Here is a 17905-nt window from a genome sequence, read left to right as displayed (position 1 = left end):
GCTCCTTGCGCCGCCCCTCGCACACCCTGCTCACCTCCTCCACCTTCCTCTGCAGCAGGGCCGAGTTCTGGTCGACCCACTGCAGCGAGTCCATGTGCGCGTTGAGGATCTTGCAGATCTGCTGCAGGGGGTCGCTGGTGTCGGCGGGGCCCCCGGACGTGTTCAGGTGCTCGATGATGTCCTTGAGGTCCTGCGCCATGCGCTTCAGCTGCGCGTCGATGTTCTCGGCCAGCTTGTAGGTCTTCTCGCGCTCCTCGTCGGCGTGCTGCAGGTGCACGGTCCCGCTCTGCTCCTTGACCGACTCCTCCAGCGGGCTGAGCAGGTCTTCCAGCTCCTTCTGCTGGGACAGGATGAAGTCCAGCTCCTGGTCCAGCCTCTTCTGGTCCAGCTTCACCTTCTCCACCTCGCGGTGCAGGGTGGTGATCTTCTCCCCGTTCTCGATGAGTGTGCGGTCCCAGGCGTTGACCTGCGTGGCCTGCTGGAGGAAGTGTCGCTCCTGGTCCTCCAGCTCCAGGCTCCACTTGTTGATCAGACTCTCCAGCTGGGCATAGGTCATCGCAGGACTGGTGGACACCCCGGTGGCCACACTGGGGCCAGACGGAGCAGTCACGGCGGTGGGCGCAGTGCTGGACACCCCGGCTGGAGCCAGGGGTTTCAGATTCAGAGCGAAGCTGCTGCTGGTCGTGGTGGGGGCGGCAGTGGACGTTGCTATGGATGAGGGAGGGGCTGCTCCAGGGGCCTTTAAGCTGAAGCCCAGCGCCCCGGCCCCCGGAGTCGCGGCTGTGGTGGCCGGGGCACCGAGAGTGAGCCCGGTGGTGCTGGACGAGGCCGGCGCGGTGGCGAGCGAGGCGAAGAGCGTGGGCCCAGCACTGGTGGCGGCGGCAGTGGGTGCAGGCGCAGCTGGCTGTGTGGCCCCTGCTCCAGTGGCTGCTGGCGTGGCCGAAGTGAAGGACAAGCCGGCAAGGGTCGTGGGCTGGGTGGAACTCCCCATGGAGCCGATGCTGAAGCTGGAGGTGCCCCCGGTCTGGGCCGCGCTGCCACCCGTGAACGAGAAGCCCCCGGGCGTGGTGGACGGGGCGGCAGAGGTGCTGGAGGAGCTGAACACGAAGCCGGCGGGTGCTGCGCCCTGGCTGGCGGTGACGGTGCTCGAGATGGCGTTGGTGAGGGCGCTGCTGCCGAGCCCGAAGCCGCTGGGCTGCGTGGCAGCTGGCGCGGCAGCAGCGCTGCTCAGGCTCAGCTTCGGGGTGCTGATGCCCAAGGAAAACCCGGGTCCTCCTGCAGCGGGCGTCGTGGCTCCAAAGCTGAACCCTGGGGTCTGAGTCGCTGGCACCTGGGTGGTGAGTGAGAACAGGCTGGTCGAAGGGGTGCTTGCGGCTGGTTGGGAGGGGGTCCCAAAGCTAAACCCGCCAGTGCCAGACGTCGAGAAAGAGAACCCGGCAGCGGGGGTGGCGGTTGCTGTCTTTGCAGTGCCAAACGTGAACCCGCCTGTGGGGGCCCCGGCGCCTCCAAAATTAAACCCGCTCATGGCTCCAGACTCCGGTGGCGGCAGCTACTCCGGCTCCCAATGCAAATCCGTCAGCGTCTGCAACCTTGGGGAGATGTTTAAAGCAGAGGAAGTGACATGATCAGATGGCAGTTTGAGAAAGGCAACTTCGGCGGCACGATGGAGCGCGGTGTGGAGGGCGACGGGGCTGGCAACTCTAACATGTGGCCACCCGCCTCCGCCTGCGGCGCCCTCACAGGGCCTTGCTAAACTACAAGGAAGGGCACGTGCGCGGCGCGCTAGGAGCTGGATGTGCTCAGACCGGCACGTGCGTCCTGCACAATCGGGAGCCCTGCGGCCTCGGGGGAGGAGGCCAGGGTCCAGGCGCTTCTGGCGCAGGGGACTAGAATCACACAAAGTAACACCTTCAGGACCTGCCCCCCAGGTTTCTCTGCTGACTGCAACAGGAAGTGGGGAGAGGATGCTGCCTTGAGCGCCCTTCTGGACCTCAGAGACAGGCCCCAGAAGCGGGCCTCCATGGCAGGACTCCGGGCCCCGAATGCCGCTGGGGCATCTCCCCACCCTCCCTGCATCTCGGGCGAGCAGGAGACCCAAGAGCTCAAGCAGAACACTCAGAGGTCCTGGCCACAGAGGCCGATTCAAAGAGACACAGAAATCGGAGTCGACAGGAGGATTCCTCCTCAGGCGCTCCAGGGCAGGTGGCCTCCTTCATCTGCAGGCGCAGGGCACAAAGAACGTGCACCCCCACCCCAGCCACCTGCGGTGAGAGATAATGAGCTGCCACCAGAGAACAAGGGGGGCGAGGGGAAGCACCCAGAAGAAAGTCGCACTCCCAGCCCCACCCCATCTTCCCAGGAGCTCCATGAGCCAGCACATCCCTGGTCCCTGTAATTTCTAACTAAAAAAGCCCCGAGCAGAGTCGTCCGTTAGCTGAAAATCAAAGGTCACTGGATGAAGAAAGGGTCAGAGGGTACAGGGACAGAGGCGTTTTTAGGAAAACAGTCACATGCTGAGCATCCACTGTGCGGTGGGCCTGGGAGACACGTGGGCTCCCGTCTGGAGACAGGGATTCTCTTCCCACGTCTGAGATGAAGAAACTGGGGCTCAGAGGCTGCGCCAATGCACCCAGGGTCACCCGGCTAGGAAGTGCGGAGCCAGGAGCTGACCCCAAGCCGCGGGCGTGCTCATCGGATGACAGGGCATCGCCCTGCACCCAATTAGAGAATCTAGTCGGTATCAGATTCGAGGGATGATCAGCATAATGCATCATGTCCGCTGATATGGCCTCTAACAATACACAAGAAATGCAGGAAGTGATGATCACGGGACCGGAGCGGAATGCAAAGTTACCAGCGCGGTGTGAGCTCAGCTGTGGAAAACAACTCTAGAGAGACAGGGCGGGAAGGAAACACAGCGCGCTGTGGACGGGCTTCTCTGAGCAGCGGGGGCGGCACGCGGACCCCCCTAATTTGCAGTAGTTTCCAAGTGCTGAGTCTGTGTAATGGAAAAACAACTGACAAGCCACGCCGAAGACACGGTCCTCCCAACGCCCCGTCCCAATCCCCGGAACTTCGGGACACGTGACCACGGGTGGCAAAGAATTCTCAGTTGTGATTAAAGTCAGGACCTTGAGAAGGGGAGATGGTCCTGGATTAGACAAGCCTTAAATGTCATTTTGAATGGCCTTATAAAACAGAGCAGGGGGCGCTGATCCAGGAAGGGAGACCACATGGCGATGGAGGCAGAGATCGGAGTGGCGCCCTTTGAACTGGTAGATGGAGGGGGCCGCCAGGCGAGAGATTCGGGCGGCTTGAAAAGCTGGAAAAAGCAAGGAAACAGATTCCCCTCCGAACCTGGAGCTGGGTCAGTGGGACTGTTCTACATCGTGAGGGGGTCGGTGTGCGCGGTTCTGAGCCTCCGGGTCCGTGACGGACTGGGACAGCAGCCGCAGGGATTAATATAGTTGGGATGCGAAAGCCGACAGAAGTGACGTGTGGCCCCGAGACTCCGCAGAGCACCGTCCTCAGCCAGGGAACAGCCAACGTCGAGGCTCAGCTCCTTCATCAGCAAAGTCGGGGGGCAGCTGCCATGCTGCTGTGCGGCAGACCGCAGGGCATGAGTTGGGGGGCTCGCTCGCACGGCTGCCACACGCTGGCACATGGCCACGTTTTCACTTTGGAGAGAGCCTCTGGAAGCTGGGGAGGCAGGAAGAGCATGCACTGAAGGGGTGACTCCGCAGGAGGAGCTGTGATTGCCCAGCTGTGAAGTTCTCACGAAAAAGACCGGGGCTGTGGCTGACCTCGTTTGCTACCAATTCGCAGTTGGCTGCCACTGCTCGGTGGGTCCTTGGGCCGCAGAAGTGCCAGCTCCAACGTAGCGACGGGGCTTTCCGGGCAGCTGACTCCAGCCTTGTGCCATAGACCCTCTCCGCAGCCAGACCCTCAGCTAAGTCCCCAAGCGTCCCACCAGACAGGATGCCAGCCCGGTTCAAGATGCCAGCCCTCTTCCCACCTGGGGGAAGAGGCTCAGATCAGGGTGACCTGTCAACTCTCATCCCACAGTGGGCCCCGAACTCCCACTCCACCACCCGGGCCCACCTGGGCACAGTGGACGCCGCCTGCTTGGGGACACGGCCGTTCCGGACCCGGCTGTACCCGATGTCGGCACGTGCTCACTTCCCACGTCCCGCAGCCAAGCAGCTCCCGGTTTCCAGGCACGAAGCTGGTCTCCGCACACAAACCATCGGGTGTGAACTCTGCTTCTGCCACCAGCTAGCTGAGGGCCCAGGGGCGAGGGGCTGCTGCGCCTCCCATGCCTCGGCTTCCTCATCTGTAGCGAGGGGGACCACCGCCCCACTGCGAGGAACACACAGGACACGGCCGAGGCCCGGTGCCTGCTTGGCTCACAGAGGCGTCCGCAGTCCCGTTTCCTCTCCCCTGTCCTGCAGGCCCAGCTTCATGTTTCGAAGTGTCCTCAGGGAACCCTCCCCGACCCCGAGTCAGCTACCCCTCCCTGACTTCCACTGCGCCCTCCGCCTTTCTCGCAGGCCCCTATTTTTGGGGTCTCCTCCTCCGCACAGCCATAGGCTTCTGGAGAGATGACCCTCCACTGGTGGGTCTGCCCACGCCACCGGTGGGTCTGCCTGGTCTAAGCCAGCGGATCGCGACAGGCCGCCCATCGGCACCCCTAGGAGCGCTGGAAAGGTACGCTGACCACCGCCAGAGCAGTAAGGCTGTCTCCCTGGGGACGGCCCCTGGCCTTGGCATGTTCACAAAGCTCTTCTGGGGGCTTCTGAGGAAGGTCTCTTTGCTCTCCCCAGGCCTGCCCAGCGTCAGAGCCCTTCCTGCGTGACAGAACGCACCTGTCACTACAGAGCCATCTCGGGCTGGGTTTGTTAACAGCCACCCACGTGTCTTAGTTCTCCGGACTTCAGCCCCAGAGAGCTTTTGCTAATAATAAGTCACAGCTAAAATTTTCCAAAGAGTATTTATAAAAAGTCCTTTGCTTTTTACACTCTTAAAAAACCGCACGAAAAACTGTCCTCTGTGTGGCTCATCTGGTTTCATGGTGCACCATTTACTGAATGCCTCATCTGTTCCCAACTACCAGATGCCAGCGACGTAACGGTGGCAAGCATGTACTGGCCCAGCCCGTTCCGTGTACCTCAGGTGCATTACCGCTCACGGGCTCTGCAAGCGGGTTCATTTGGGGCAGGTCCGCTTTACAACCTAGGAGAGTGAGGCCCAGAGAGGTCACTAAGCATGGCCCTCATCCTCAAGGCAGCCAGAGACACAGCAAATGTCGGCTTCAGTCCCAGGGTCCGGGGCAGGGATAGAGCTCGGTCACATGGAAGCAGGGGTGAGACCGTCACCCTGGCCCACATTCTGGGGAGCATGTGCCTAAGCTGAGTGTTGAAGGATGTGGGATCGGCCGGGAAACGGGGAGGCAGGGCCTGGTGAAGGCAGACGGAGGCTCACACAGGTGCTTCTGGGGGCGGCTGGAAGGAGCGTGTGCGCTAAGGGTTACTCACGGGGCCTGGGTCGCCCAAACCCTGCACACTGCACAGAGGACAGGCGCCTGCCTGCTTCTGAGATAACTGCTAAGCCCCAGGAGTGTCCTGAGCCATCAGCGTGGCATCTGTGGCTCTGTCCACTTCTCCCCTTGCGTCACGTCACTACGTCCACGCTCATGGCTCAGACTTTATTCCGAGGGAGCTGTGGAGGGATGTGAAGACTATGGAGGGCTGACATGGCCAGATAAATGCACAGGGATGGAGGGGCGGAGGCTGGAGGCTGGCGGCTGGGAGGGGGCTGGGTAATGGCTCAGGCCGAGAGCTCAAGCCCTGAGCCAGGACTCTGGGGACAGAGGAGAGAACTCTGACTTGGAAAATGAGTAAATCTACACCAAAATGAAGTGACAGTTCCATAGGGTCTGTCCTGGTGAACGAGGCCAGTGACGACCAGGACCTCGGGACTTTTTCACAATTGTGGCTGAACACGCACACACGCACACACCCACACACACTACCAGGAGCTGACACAGGCTCTGCACTGCTACCGAAGGGGCTAGATTTCCTAGAACAGAAGCCAACAGTGCTCAGGGGAAGGCGAGAGGAACGGAATCCGGAGGAGCGGTACTTTCCTGGAAAAAGCGAAGGGCGCGCCTGGGCTGGGCGCTGGGAACAGATGGCCACAGCCGCGGCCCGCTGCGGGCCGCCCGCGGAGAACCCGAGGCTGGAGGGAGAGGCAGATGCCTCAGAGTAACTGGAGAAGCTCCTGGCAGAGCTGCGGGCCCCACGGCCGCCCACCTTCCCAGGGGAAGCCGCAGAAAGAGCCCCCTGGGATTCCGATCTGAGGACACGATCCACCCGCTGGCTGCGGTCCAGAGTTCTCGGCCGTCATCTCCAGCGTCACCCGCATCCACCCGCCTCACCTCTACCTTTTTCTTCTGCCGCTCTGACTCCTAAGTTCACCACGTACTCGGCCCTACTCTGTGCAGTGACGACAACGTGGAGAGGACGAAGGCCCCGCCCCCAAGGTGGGGTCACAGAGTCACGAACTCTTTGCAGTACGACGTTCATACAAGGGTTTCCGAGCACCTGTGGTGTACAGGCACCGTTCGAGGCCCCACTGGGAACGAGACCGAGGAGCACACAGTCTAGTAAGGGAGACAGGAAAACAAATGCCACAAAGCAGCCACGCGTCACGCTGGAAGAGGCTATGCGTGTGGGGGCGGGGCACAGACAGAAGTCCTCAGCTGGATGACGGCAGCAGGGGGCCAGTGTGGCTGGGGGCAGGTGTCACTGTCACCAGAGCCCTGGGACTCTCCCTCCCTCCTTCCCTATCCCAGCCCCTTTCCTTAGAGATCAGGAACAGGGGTGTAAGGGAACGAACATGGACACGTCGGCCTTGGACCAAGAGGAAAGATTAAGGAGGATGGGGGTGAGTGTAATGGACGGAATCATGGCTCCCACACTTGTCCATGCCCTGATCTCAGACCCCGTGAATATGTGACCTCATGTGGCAAGAGGGACTCTGCTGATGTGACTGCAGCAAGGATCTTGAGACAGGGAGATTATCCTGGATTATCTGCGTGGGCCTTAAATGCAATCACGAGGATCCTGCTGTGGAACAGGGAGGCAGAAGGGGCGGGTCAGGGGGAGATTGGAGGGCCTGTCTGGAGAGATGCTGCGCTGCTGGCTTTGGAGGGAGAGAGGGGCCACGAGCCAAGGAGTGAGCGTGCCGCGAGAAGCTGGAACAGGCCAAGAACAGATCCCCCCTGAGATTCCAGAAGGAACACAGCCCTGTGGATCCCTTTCAGACTTCTGACCTCGAGAACTCTACGAGAATAAGTGTGTGGTGTTTTAAGTCACTCAGTTTGTGATAACTTTTTACAACAGCGATAGGAAATTCAGGGGTGGGGAGAAAGGAAGAACGGGACAGAACCAAGTCTACAGACGGGAAGCACGTCCTGCAGTTGGGGCTGAGACGGGGCTGGTCTGGCCTGCCTCTGCATCGGGGCCGCGGGGAGAGGGGTGCTGCAGTCGCTGGGCCCCAGCAGCTGGGGAGCTGGTGGGAAAAGAACAGCGCACTGTGATTCTGAAAATCTGGACATCCCCCCTCACCCTGCTGGGGTGACCTCATCAGGGGCGTGTAAGTGTGACACCCAGCAATAAGAGGCCATCTGTGATGGAGGGACAGGTGGCCTGAGAGCACCAAGGAGGGCAAGTAACAGGGATGGTGTCGGCCCCTGGGGCAGGATCTCCGTTTTGTTCACAGCTGTACCCCAGCACCTAGCGCAGGGCCTGGCATGCGGCGGGCGCTCAGTAAGTAACTGACCAACTGATAAGCAGTGACAACTACCACCCGCCAAGCACTGCCTATGTGGCACTGGGCCAAGAGTGCTAAGCAGCAGCACAGTGAACCCTTCCTGGATGGGAAACAGGCTCAGAGAGGTGATGTGACTTCTCCAAGGTCACACAGCAGCAAACACTAGTCCCGAGATGGGAGTCCAGATCTTTCTGGGGGTAACGCCTGAAGTTCCGCCTGGGGTATGGGAGGAGGAGATGGCAGAATCCATTCTTAAACCGTTCACTGGGCAGATGGGGTGGCAGAGGGAGTGACGTACACAGGCCAGCTTCTGCACCGCAGCCGACTGGGGGCACGTGGGGCTGCGGGTCGGATCACAGAGGCAGACCGCCGGGCTAGTCCACCTACTGAAGGCAAAGTCGCGACACTACCTCCCTCCCTGATACCCCCGCTGCCCTTCGTCTGCCCGCCTCATGGCCTGAACGACGCTGCCCAGAGGCTCACACACCGTGGCTGAGAGCGCCATCTCCTCCTTTGTAGCAGAAATGCTACGGCATTTAGGGAGCAGGGTGTCCGGCCAAAGGGCTCGATCTCCCAGGGCTCCTCCGCGGGGCTCGGGAATGTGACTCCAGGTCTGCTCGTCCACCGATGGGCGGGGGGTGGCCTGGGGCAGCGGCCTGCTGCTGCCCTTAGAAGTCCAGACTGGACTCCCGTGTGCTCCGAGAACAGGGCCTTTCCCCGTCCTTTTCTGTCAGTCACCTGGCAGGATGCAGCCTGTCGGCCTGAGCCCCCGCTTCTCTCCACTCCCAGCCCTGGGGTCTTAGATTCCAGTTTCGTCCCCCAGGCCTCGGTCTCATCTGAAAATCGAGGGCTGGTCTGCTCCACGTCAGACGCTCGTTAGCCAGTGCCTGGTGCAGCCTCCAGGCCCAGTCCTGGGGAGCGACTGGAGCAAGCGCTCCTGGCATTCAGCCCACAGCCACCTGGTGGCGCTGCTGACAACGCTGACTACCCAGGAAGAACAGGAGCTGTCTCCGTGGGAACTTTTCCCCAAGGAATTAGCGGTTTAAGACCTGGAGGAAGTGCGACCACGGACTCAGAGAGAGCAGAGGGGGCAGGCAGAGAGGATAAAAGGGGGAGAACGAGAGACCCAGGGGACCTTTGCCTTTGGCCACCATCCACCCAGCCCAGGCTCAGAGGCCTGGCTGGCCCTCACCGTGTTAGTGCAGGGGCACCCGCCGCCCCCGCGCTGGCACCATCCTGTCAAATTGAACCACCGTCCGCTCCCCCCAGGTCCATCGACTCTGCTTAAATACCATATCTCCTGAATCTGTTCGAAAACCCTCTAACCCAGGGGACCCCAACCCCTGGGCCACGCAGCAGGAGGTGAGTGGTGGCCAAGCGAGCGATGCTTCATCCATACTGACAGCCGCTCCCCAGCGCCAGCATCGCCGCCTCAGCTCCTCAGGCATTAGATTCTCATAGGAGCTCTGGTCCCCGGTACCTAACAGGTCGAGGACCTCTGCTCTCACCCCCGGGAACCGATGAGCTCAGAGCCTGCCCTTCAAGAATGGGACTCAACTCAGAAACAATGGGCGGCTCGCTAACCGGATCTCAGCCGGTCCCGCTGCCCCAGGCCAAGGTAGGAGTGTGCTCTGATCTCTGCGCTGACAGACTCGCCCAGGCTGCTGTGGGGCGGATGGCGGGAGCCGGTGGTGGCCTGGGCTACCCTGACCAGCTCTGACACGACCACCCTGCCTGGGGGGCGTGACCAACCCCCGTGGCAGGGGCCCGCGAGAGGGGCACAGCTGTTTTCCTACAGCAATTTGGCAGCACAAAACCCTCGGAGGGGCAGAGCTGTTTTCCTACAGCGATTTGGCAGCACAGAACCCTCGGCGCTCACCTCTAAAGGCCACACCTCTGCCACAGTACAAAGAGTCCTGGACAGGGAGGGTGGGGTGGACACACCCACCTGGGACTCCTGGGACTCTTGGTCCCAAATGCTTCTGGCCCGCTCCTCCCGCCCCATGACCAGCACACAGGAGGCCTCCTGACCTCCCGGGTATAACCGACATGCGTCAAGCGAGAGGGACCTGTGCAGAGACAGGCAGGAGGCGTGCGTCTGTCTGCTCCCTGGGGCAGGGGCCCCAGAACACCCCCCTGCCTGCTGTGCTGCTGTCTCTTCTCCAGGCGCAGGCCTGGGAAGGGACCCCTCCCGGTGTACTGCATGTTTAGATGTCTACCGTTCAAGTGCCCACACATCACTACAAGCTACAGACCAGGGAGGCTTCGGCACCCACGTTCCATTTCTCAGCCTACCCGATGACACAGCGGCAGCTATTCTAAAAATAAAAATTAAATTCTTTTTGTGAATAGGTCGTTTGTTCACATGGTTTTACGTTCAAAAGCTCGAAAGCGAACGCTGTGGTCCCCATCTTCCTGTCCCCACGGCCCAGCGATCATCCCTGGAGACAAGCTGTTAGGGTTCCTGTGCCTCACCCCAGAGATTTCCGACGCAGTTAAAACAAACGCACAGTTCGCACACACCCGCACTGTGCACCGAAAAGGCCACACGCCAGACGCGCTGTCCTCTTTCACTTACTAGACCTCAGAAGTCGTTTTAAGCAGGCCCAGGGCCCTCCGACGGAGGTGAGGACGGGCTGGGGGAGGGGAGGCCACCTGGCAGGGCCGCCGGCACCTCCGTGGCTCCTGGGTTCAGAGGTTCGCAACCTTCTCTCCCCTTTCTCCCTTCCTTTGAACACACTCTCTCCCGCAAGAAGTCACATCATGCCTAATTAGCCACTGCATTCTCCTTCCCGCTCCCGAGGCCTGGGCTTGTGCCCGCAGGGGCTCAGGTGCTGGGACAAACAGCTTCTTTCCCCACGGGGAGAAGCAGCCAAGCGAGACGCGTGTGGCAAAGTCAGGAGACAGAGAGAAGGCTGGAGAACCACCCCTCCCATCTTGAAATCGCGGGACTGGCAGAGATCTCGGGGAGACTGGCGCCGGGCCCCTTATACTTGTTTTTGCCGAGAACTGTTTGTTTCTCTGATATTCAAAGATTCCCCCCCTCTACTTAAATGCATTTTTAACATTTACATTTTAACGACACAATTAATACACCAGTCCTTTCTTGAAAATATTGTTTTGAACCTTAATGACAAAGCTAAGACACTCTCGATCACTGTCGCCCACTTGGGTCCGCACGCCCGAGAGGCACCCGTGCGAGAGCCACTGTGTATCTTTTCCGCGTCTGTGTATTCGCAGCCAGAGGACACGTTCTCATTCCCGTGTTTTCCCTACTACACAAGGTATCACACTGCACCTGTCACCAACTTGTCCTTCTCTCAGAATGTTCTTCAATTCTGCGGGCTGCTGTCGGTCAGTCCCCAGGACTCCCTCCCACACTTTATCTACATCCCTACTGGTGGACGTTCAGGATGCTTCCGATTGCCCTTTATTATAAACAATACGTGCCTTGGGCTTGCGGATGGTGCTAAGGGGAATGGGCGTTTTTCCAGGACAGAGGTTTACCAAGGGATTACCGAGCTGCCCTCTGGCCTGCTTTTATTCTCACCAGCAGTGCCCAAGACAACCATCTCCCCACAACCGGCCAGCACCTGAGATCAGGAAAAGTTATATCAGATCTGCCAATCTGATATGTCAATTGCATTTATTTAAAAATAATGAGGAAAACACTAACCATTCAGCAGCCACCTGTGCCAGCACGTGTTGGGTAATTCACAAATACACCTCGTTCAGTTAGTCAACGAACATCCGCTGGGTCTTAGGACAGGACAGGCCCTGTGCTGGGCAAATAAAGACAATCTGGCCTGGCCACCACACTCAAAATCCCTGTGTTATCTAACTGTGATCAAGAGAAAACTACTGAAAACAGGTGTTCAGACAAAAACTCGTACTCAACAGTTCGCAGCAGCATTATTCACGACGGCCAAAAGGTGCGCTCACCCGCAACCACGCTTTGCTGCCGTCACCCCGCCCAGCCTCGCCCGCCTCAGGGCCTCTGCACCTGCTGCTCCCGCCCCCTGGACTGCTCTGCCCCCAGATGTCCCATGCGCACTCTGTCGCCTTCAGGTCTTTGTGATACCAGCTACTCAGGGAGGGCTGCCCTGGCTAGCCTTATGACTTAGCGCTATCTGAAATACAATAATCTCATTTATTGTCTGTCTCCCCAGGAGAATGTCAGCCCCACAAGGGGCAGGATTTTTGTCTGTGATTTCCACTGCTGGTTCCCGAGTGTCTGTAATAGTTGCAGACCATGGTGGGCACTCAGTAAATGCCTGTCAATGGAATAAACAAATCCAGGGGTTGCGCTGTGCCAGGTACTAACTACAATTCCACTCCTAGGCATCTCCCGAGAGAAATGAAAACACGTCCGCATGAAACCTGTACACAGATATTCGTTAATGGTCAAAAAGTACGAATGACTCAGATGTCCATCAACTGACGAATGGGTAAAATGCAGTATACGATGGAATACTCTGCAGCCTTAAGAAGGAACAGAGTATTGATCCTGCCGCGAAAGCAACGAACCCTGAAAACCAGACACAAAGGACCACCTAGAATCCCATTCACGCCAAGTGTCTCGAAGAGGCAACTCCAGAGACAGAGAGCAGACTGGTGGTGGCCTAGGACTCGGGGGTGGGGAATGGGGCGTGACCGCTAATAGGTATGGCACTTCTTTTTGGGGTGATGAAACCGTTCTAAAATTAGATTGCGGTGATGGGTACACAACTCTGTGAATGTACTCAAAACCAATAACTGTACACTTTCCTAAACAGCTGTGGATGACACAGTATCTCAATAAAGCCATAAGCAAGCCCACCGAGCATGGGGCGCCGGGCGCGGGTTGAAGAACGGAAGTGGGCCACAGAGGTGGGCAGGGCTGGGCAGACGAACTTCTGGAGACAGGCGCATGCTCTCCCTTGAGGATGAGTGATGGGGACGAGGGACTGAGGACTGGCTGAGGAGGCTGAAGCTGCAATGCTCCGGGCGGCTGCAAGGCCAGCAGGGGTCCCTGGGGAAAGGCAGGTGGGCACGGATATCACACCAAGGCATCAAGACCTGGAGAGGGGCTGAAGCACCAGGGCCGAGGGACTCTTAAGAGTGCAGTGTGTGCGTGTGCGTGTGTGCACGTGTGTACAGACAGAACCACACACAGCTGTGCCCTCCCCAGCCTCTCTTCAGTAATCGACACCAGTGTCCCAGGGGAGAGGCAATGGTACCAGTGGGGGAAGGAGATAAAGATCCTAGCCAGGCTGTGGCAGAGACGGTTGCCACGGAGATGGTTTCTCTAGGAACCAGGTGAAAGCCACCAGAGGTGGGGACAGGGTGGCTGTGACTCTGAGAATCAGAAGCGAACACACGCTGACGTTTCAGGACTTCACGGGCCGGGCTCTGTTCGCGGTGCGTTCCCTGTGCTGGCTGATGACCTTGTGAGGCGGGAACCTCCAGCTCTCCCATCCGACAGACGAGCAAACTGAGGTCTAGAGAACCTAAGTAACCTGCCCAACGTCACGCAGGTGGTTAGGACTGACCCCGCCGTCTGGCCCCAGAGGTGAGCTGGGGCCTCAAGAGCCTCTCCAACGTGACATTTTCTCACATCCCCCACCACGTGCCACGGCCAGTACCCTCTTCTCATTCTCGGACGACATCCCCGGCCATCTCCGTCACCTTCCAGGCCAGTCTAGCTAGGTCTTGCTCCTGATGTGATTCAGTACTGTCTGCCTCCCCCAGCTACAGGTTGGATTTCCGGTGGCTTGGAGTGAAGAGGGGGACACCAGCTGCTCTTTCCTGTCCCCTTCAGGAATCTGGTCCTTCTGTCGGTGGCAGTGGGCAGGAGGAGAAGGGCAAAGGGCTCTTGAACTAACCAGGCTGTGGCTCGGGGCCTTGCAGGCCGCTGACCCTCGATGTTCGCCATGGTGTGTCCCCACGCGCCTGTGCAGGGGACACCTGGGAGAACCCAGGGCACCGTGAGGTCTTCCCGCTGTGGTTCTCTGCCTGTCTCTCTCTCCTGCTCCCCTCGGCTCCCACTGATTGGCCATCCCAGTGGGTGCCAGCTGGGGTCAGGCCCTGCTACATTCCTCTGTGCCCAAGTGAGCCCATGAGAACTGTGCATCCGTGGCCCACCACATGGCAGCGGCACAGGCTGTGTCCTGGCTGTCCCCTGACCCTGGGGCTCTCCGCCTCCCTTCCCCCATTGGATGAGCATGTCTGCCCTGCCAGCTCAGCCCTGTGTTCTCCCGTTGGACATAAACAATTTCACAGAACACCATCATCAGCCATGGTCACCCTGACCGCGACAGACGAGACAAATATGAGACTTCTGGAGTCATGTCTCCACACAGACGAAAAGACACACACTGTCCAGAGCACAAAAATGACCAGCCCTCACCCTCCTGGCTCAGAGCCATGGCTGCTTCACTAAGCACAGCGCTAGCGCCTGTCGTCCCTCCGCCTCCGGAGAAGATACCCGGTCACGGCCTTGCCCCTGCTTCCGGCCAGCACCGACCCAGAGCAAGGCCGTTTCCCCGAGCCCTCCCAAAGTCACCTGCCCCAGCCCAGAGGGGCCCTGTGGGGGGCGGGGGGCGGCCTCCCTAGCGCCAACAAGCAAGAAACTCAAGTTGCTCAGCGACACGCGTTCCTAGTGGCCTCTAGCTGGGGGCTCGGCCGGCTGTAAGAACAGGTGGGGTAATCAGACACCAGCTCCCCCTCAGCCGCACCTGGCGCACACCTGACCCGCAGGGACCATTTACTGGAGTGCCCCTGCCCTGCCCCCACCGAACGCTGCCCCCAGACTGTGGGTCTGGGCCTGAGTCTGAGTAGACTCTGCTCCTTTTCAGTCTCCGTCAGTTCAGCAGAGAGGGGCCGGGCCTGTGACTGGCTCAAGGCAGACAGTCCCCCTTGTTCCCTGCTGTGGGCAGGGAGGTTATAGGTCTGAGGTGGGGGGAGATCACTGAGCCAAAGGTCAGGGAAGGCCCGCAGCCTGAGCCTATCCACACTTGTGGCTTGTTGGGGTTCCTCTAAATTACTTGCCAACTTTTTAAAACTTGGATCTCACAGAAAAACCTGGGTTTCCCATTTCTGTGAAAGCGGAAGCTCTGCACCTGCAGGCTGGCACCACTGCCCAGTGGGATGGGCCGTGCCGGGCCCTTCCGCTGGTCTGGGGCTTCACCGGCCCGCCCTGCACACAGGGCCTGCGGTCTGTGGGCGCAGCTGGCTGAGCCAGGCTCACCCTCACCGCTGCCCCTGCAAGAGGGTTCTGCTATTGTCCCTACTTTACTGATGAGGCCACAATGGCACAAGGGGGCCCGGTATCTTGCTGGAGGTCAGAGTGGTGACATCTGAGCGCCAAGACACTATGATGTCAGGTCCCTTCACTTGGCCCTGTCCTTTCCCTATGGCCAGTTCCTATGGGCACAGAAGGCAGGGCGCGCCCCAAGGCGGGTCCTACCCTTTATTTCCCAGATGAGGAAACTGAGGCTCTAAAAGGGGAAGGCGGCAGGCTGGATGATGGCTCCCCAAAGGCGCCCTAAACCTCACAACCTGAGTATGCAACCTCATGTGGAAAAGGCACTTTGCAGATGTGACTAAGGGTCCCGTGACGGAGACGTTATCCTGGATTACCTGGGCGCACCCTAATGTAGTCACAAGGGTCTTTACAAGAGGGAGAGCAAGAAGGTCAAAGGAAAGAGGAGACGGGATGACGAAGCGGAGGCTGGAGTGACCGAGGAAGGGGCCGCGAGCCCAGGACAACAGACGGCCTCCAGCAGCGGGAAAAGGCCAGGAAACGGATTCTCCCCTGGCGCCTCCAGAAGGGACGCAGCCCTGGTCTCCAGAACTGAGAGAGAATGAATGTGTTGTTTTAAGCCACTAAATCTGTGGCGCTGTTACAGCAGCGAGTGCAGACACCACAACGGAAGGTGACCGTCGAGGGAACTGGTGCCCGGTGCGGGGCCGACGAGGCTCTCAGAGCCGTGGCTGCTTCTGGAGAGGGAGACGCAGGCGAGCGAGGGGAGGGAAGGTGCTCAGGAGGACTCTGAGCTGTCGGCCACGTGGCCGACCTGTGCCCTGCACTGCCCTTTCCCGAGCTGAAACAGCCTTGGCCTTCCTGCCCTTGTTTGCCAGGACGCCCACCTACAACCCCCTCCCCCCATGGCCGGCGTGACCCGGGTACCTGCCCACGCACTGCTGCGGGATCACAGCACTGAATTCCCCGCCTCTGTGCATGAGCAACTGATCCAGAAGTGGACTGAGGCCCGCTGAGGCCCGCTGAGGCAGCGGCGCAGGGCTGGAGGCTGAGGGGACGATTCTGGGAACGAGGAGGGTCCCAACCTTGCCTTCTACGTGCTTGGGGAAACAGGTGTGTCCATGCACACCTGTCTGCGGTGGCCGCGAAAGCAGAGCAGAGTGCGGTGGGGACAGGAAGAGAAACGAACGCGCAGATGTGCCGGAGCCAGTGAACGCGGGGCTTCACCTGCAGCGTTTCCCGCAGCCCCCCAGCACCCCACGCCTCAGGGAGAAACAGCTAATGCTCACGAGCGGGCAGGCCCGTTCCGGCGACATCACGTCAATTTCCCTACCTTACCTTCATGCCCACCCTATGATGTGGGTCCTTCTATTCCCGTCTTATGCATAAGGGAACTGAGTCACAGGGAGACCATGCCACTTGCCAGGGGTCAGGTGGACTCGCTCCAGAGCCACTGTTTTGTCCCACCCTGCGGAAGGCAGCAGAGGCCCAGGTGGAGCCAAGACTTTGCCTGGATCCGCAGCCAGGACTAAGTGCTGTGGTCTTGGAGCCTGGGCCCATCTGATGCAAACTCGGTGCCTCTTCCATCATGCTGGACTGTCACCTTAACTGGGACACCAGTGAGGGGTTGCTCAAGAGTAAAGGTGAGGAGGCCCTCTTCCGGGGCAGAGGGGGTGGGAGAGGCAAGTCAGAATCAATAGAATTTGGCAACTGAGCAGCAGCAAACCTGAGGCGAAGGTCCAGGCTTGGTGGCCTCCCTGCAGGCCATGCCCGGGGCTGGGGGTCCGACCTGAGGGAAGCAGACAGTCTCCCCGGGCCTGCAGGGCCTCAGGAGCTGTGCAGTGTTGTAGAGACTGACTCCAACCGGCAGTGCGATCGTACAAATGCCTTTCACCTCTTGGGGCCTCAGTCTTGCCCCCTGTAAGACAAGTGGGTTAGCCTCGATGACCCGAGGCCACTTCCCAGTGGCGAGCCTCAGAGTCTGCACAGGTGGCTGCTCACCCTCCCCCTCCGCCACTGCCCTTGCCGTGCTGGGGCCTCTCCCGGATCCAGAGCTCCGCTAACCAGGAAACTGTTGCCAGGTGTGCCAGGGCCCCCAGAGAGTCCCTCCACTACCCCTTCCCATCCCAGAGCCAGGGTGATGCAACCTGCCTGCAACCGCCACCTCACTCCCCAAGCCTGGTCTCTCCGCAATGAAAAAGAGTCCCCGGCAGCCCCACCCATGCTCCCAGCTCCAGCTCAAGAGCTGGAAGGGCTGAGGCATCTGGACCCCGGATGCTCTATGAAGCTGGGGGGAGTTGACGCATTTCAGTCCTGAGGGGGACGCAGTTTGGGGTCAGGGGTGGGCATGAGAGAGGGCTCAGGGGACAAACACCTGCGCTCTCAGGCAGCCACTGCCCAGCCACTGCCGAGCCACTGCCCATACATCAGAATATGCCGAGAAGGGCTGAGAGCCAAGTGTGAGAACTGGCACCCACTCAGCAGGACTGAGTGGAGCTGCTTGGGTGGAACGGCGGGCACCACAGCTGAACTGGGTGGCATCCAAAATCTAGAGAGAGAAAGGCACAAGTGGCTGGGACAGGGGTACCGGGATCCCTGCCCCTGAGCCTGCGCCTTCTCGGTCAGCATGCACCTCACCCAGCCAGCAACATGATTCCCATACTGAGCGAGTTCATCTCCGGTCATTAAAAAATATCCCACCTAACCATGCTCTCGAAAACTCATAATCCCAGTATACGAGACAAAGCCAGACTGACGGACAGTCCACAGAACACCCAACTAGCACTCTGCACAACGGTCAAGGTCACGAAGGACAACACAAGTCAGAGA

At 59.6% G+C, this 17905-nt stretch overlaps 1 protein-coding gene across 1 annotated transcript in view; it reads right to left on the bottom strand.

The window, feature by feature from the left end:
* The window catches only part of NUP62 (nucleoporin 62), a 23116-nt gene that overhangs the window by 1612 nt on the left and 3599 nt on the right, over positions 1-17905 (bottom strand). Inside the window, exon 2 of the mRNA XM_011374606.2 lies at positions 3-1589. Coding sequence (XP_011372908.1) covers positions 3-1525 — 1523 coding nt within the window. The 5' untranslated portion in view covers positions 1526-1589. The remainder of the gene's footprint in view (positions 1-2; positions 1590-17905) is intronic.

This window comes from Pteropus vampyrus, unplaced genomic scaffold (genome assembly GCF_000151845.1).
Source record: "Pteropus vampyrus isolate Shadow unplaced genomic scaffold, Pvam_2.0 Scaffold250, whole genome shotgun sequence".
Classification (NCBI taxonomy): domain Eukaryota; kingdom Metazoa; phylum Chordata; class Mammalia; order Chiroptera; family Pteropodidae; genus Pteropus; species Pteropus vampyrus.
This window is presented reverse-complemented; position numbering and strand designations above follow the sequence as displayed.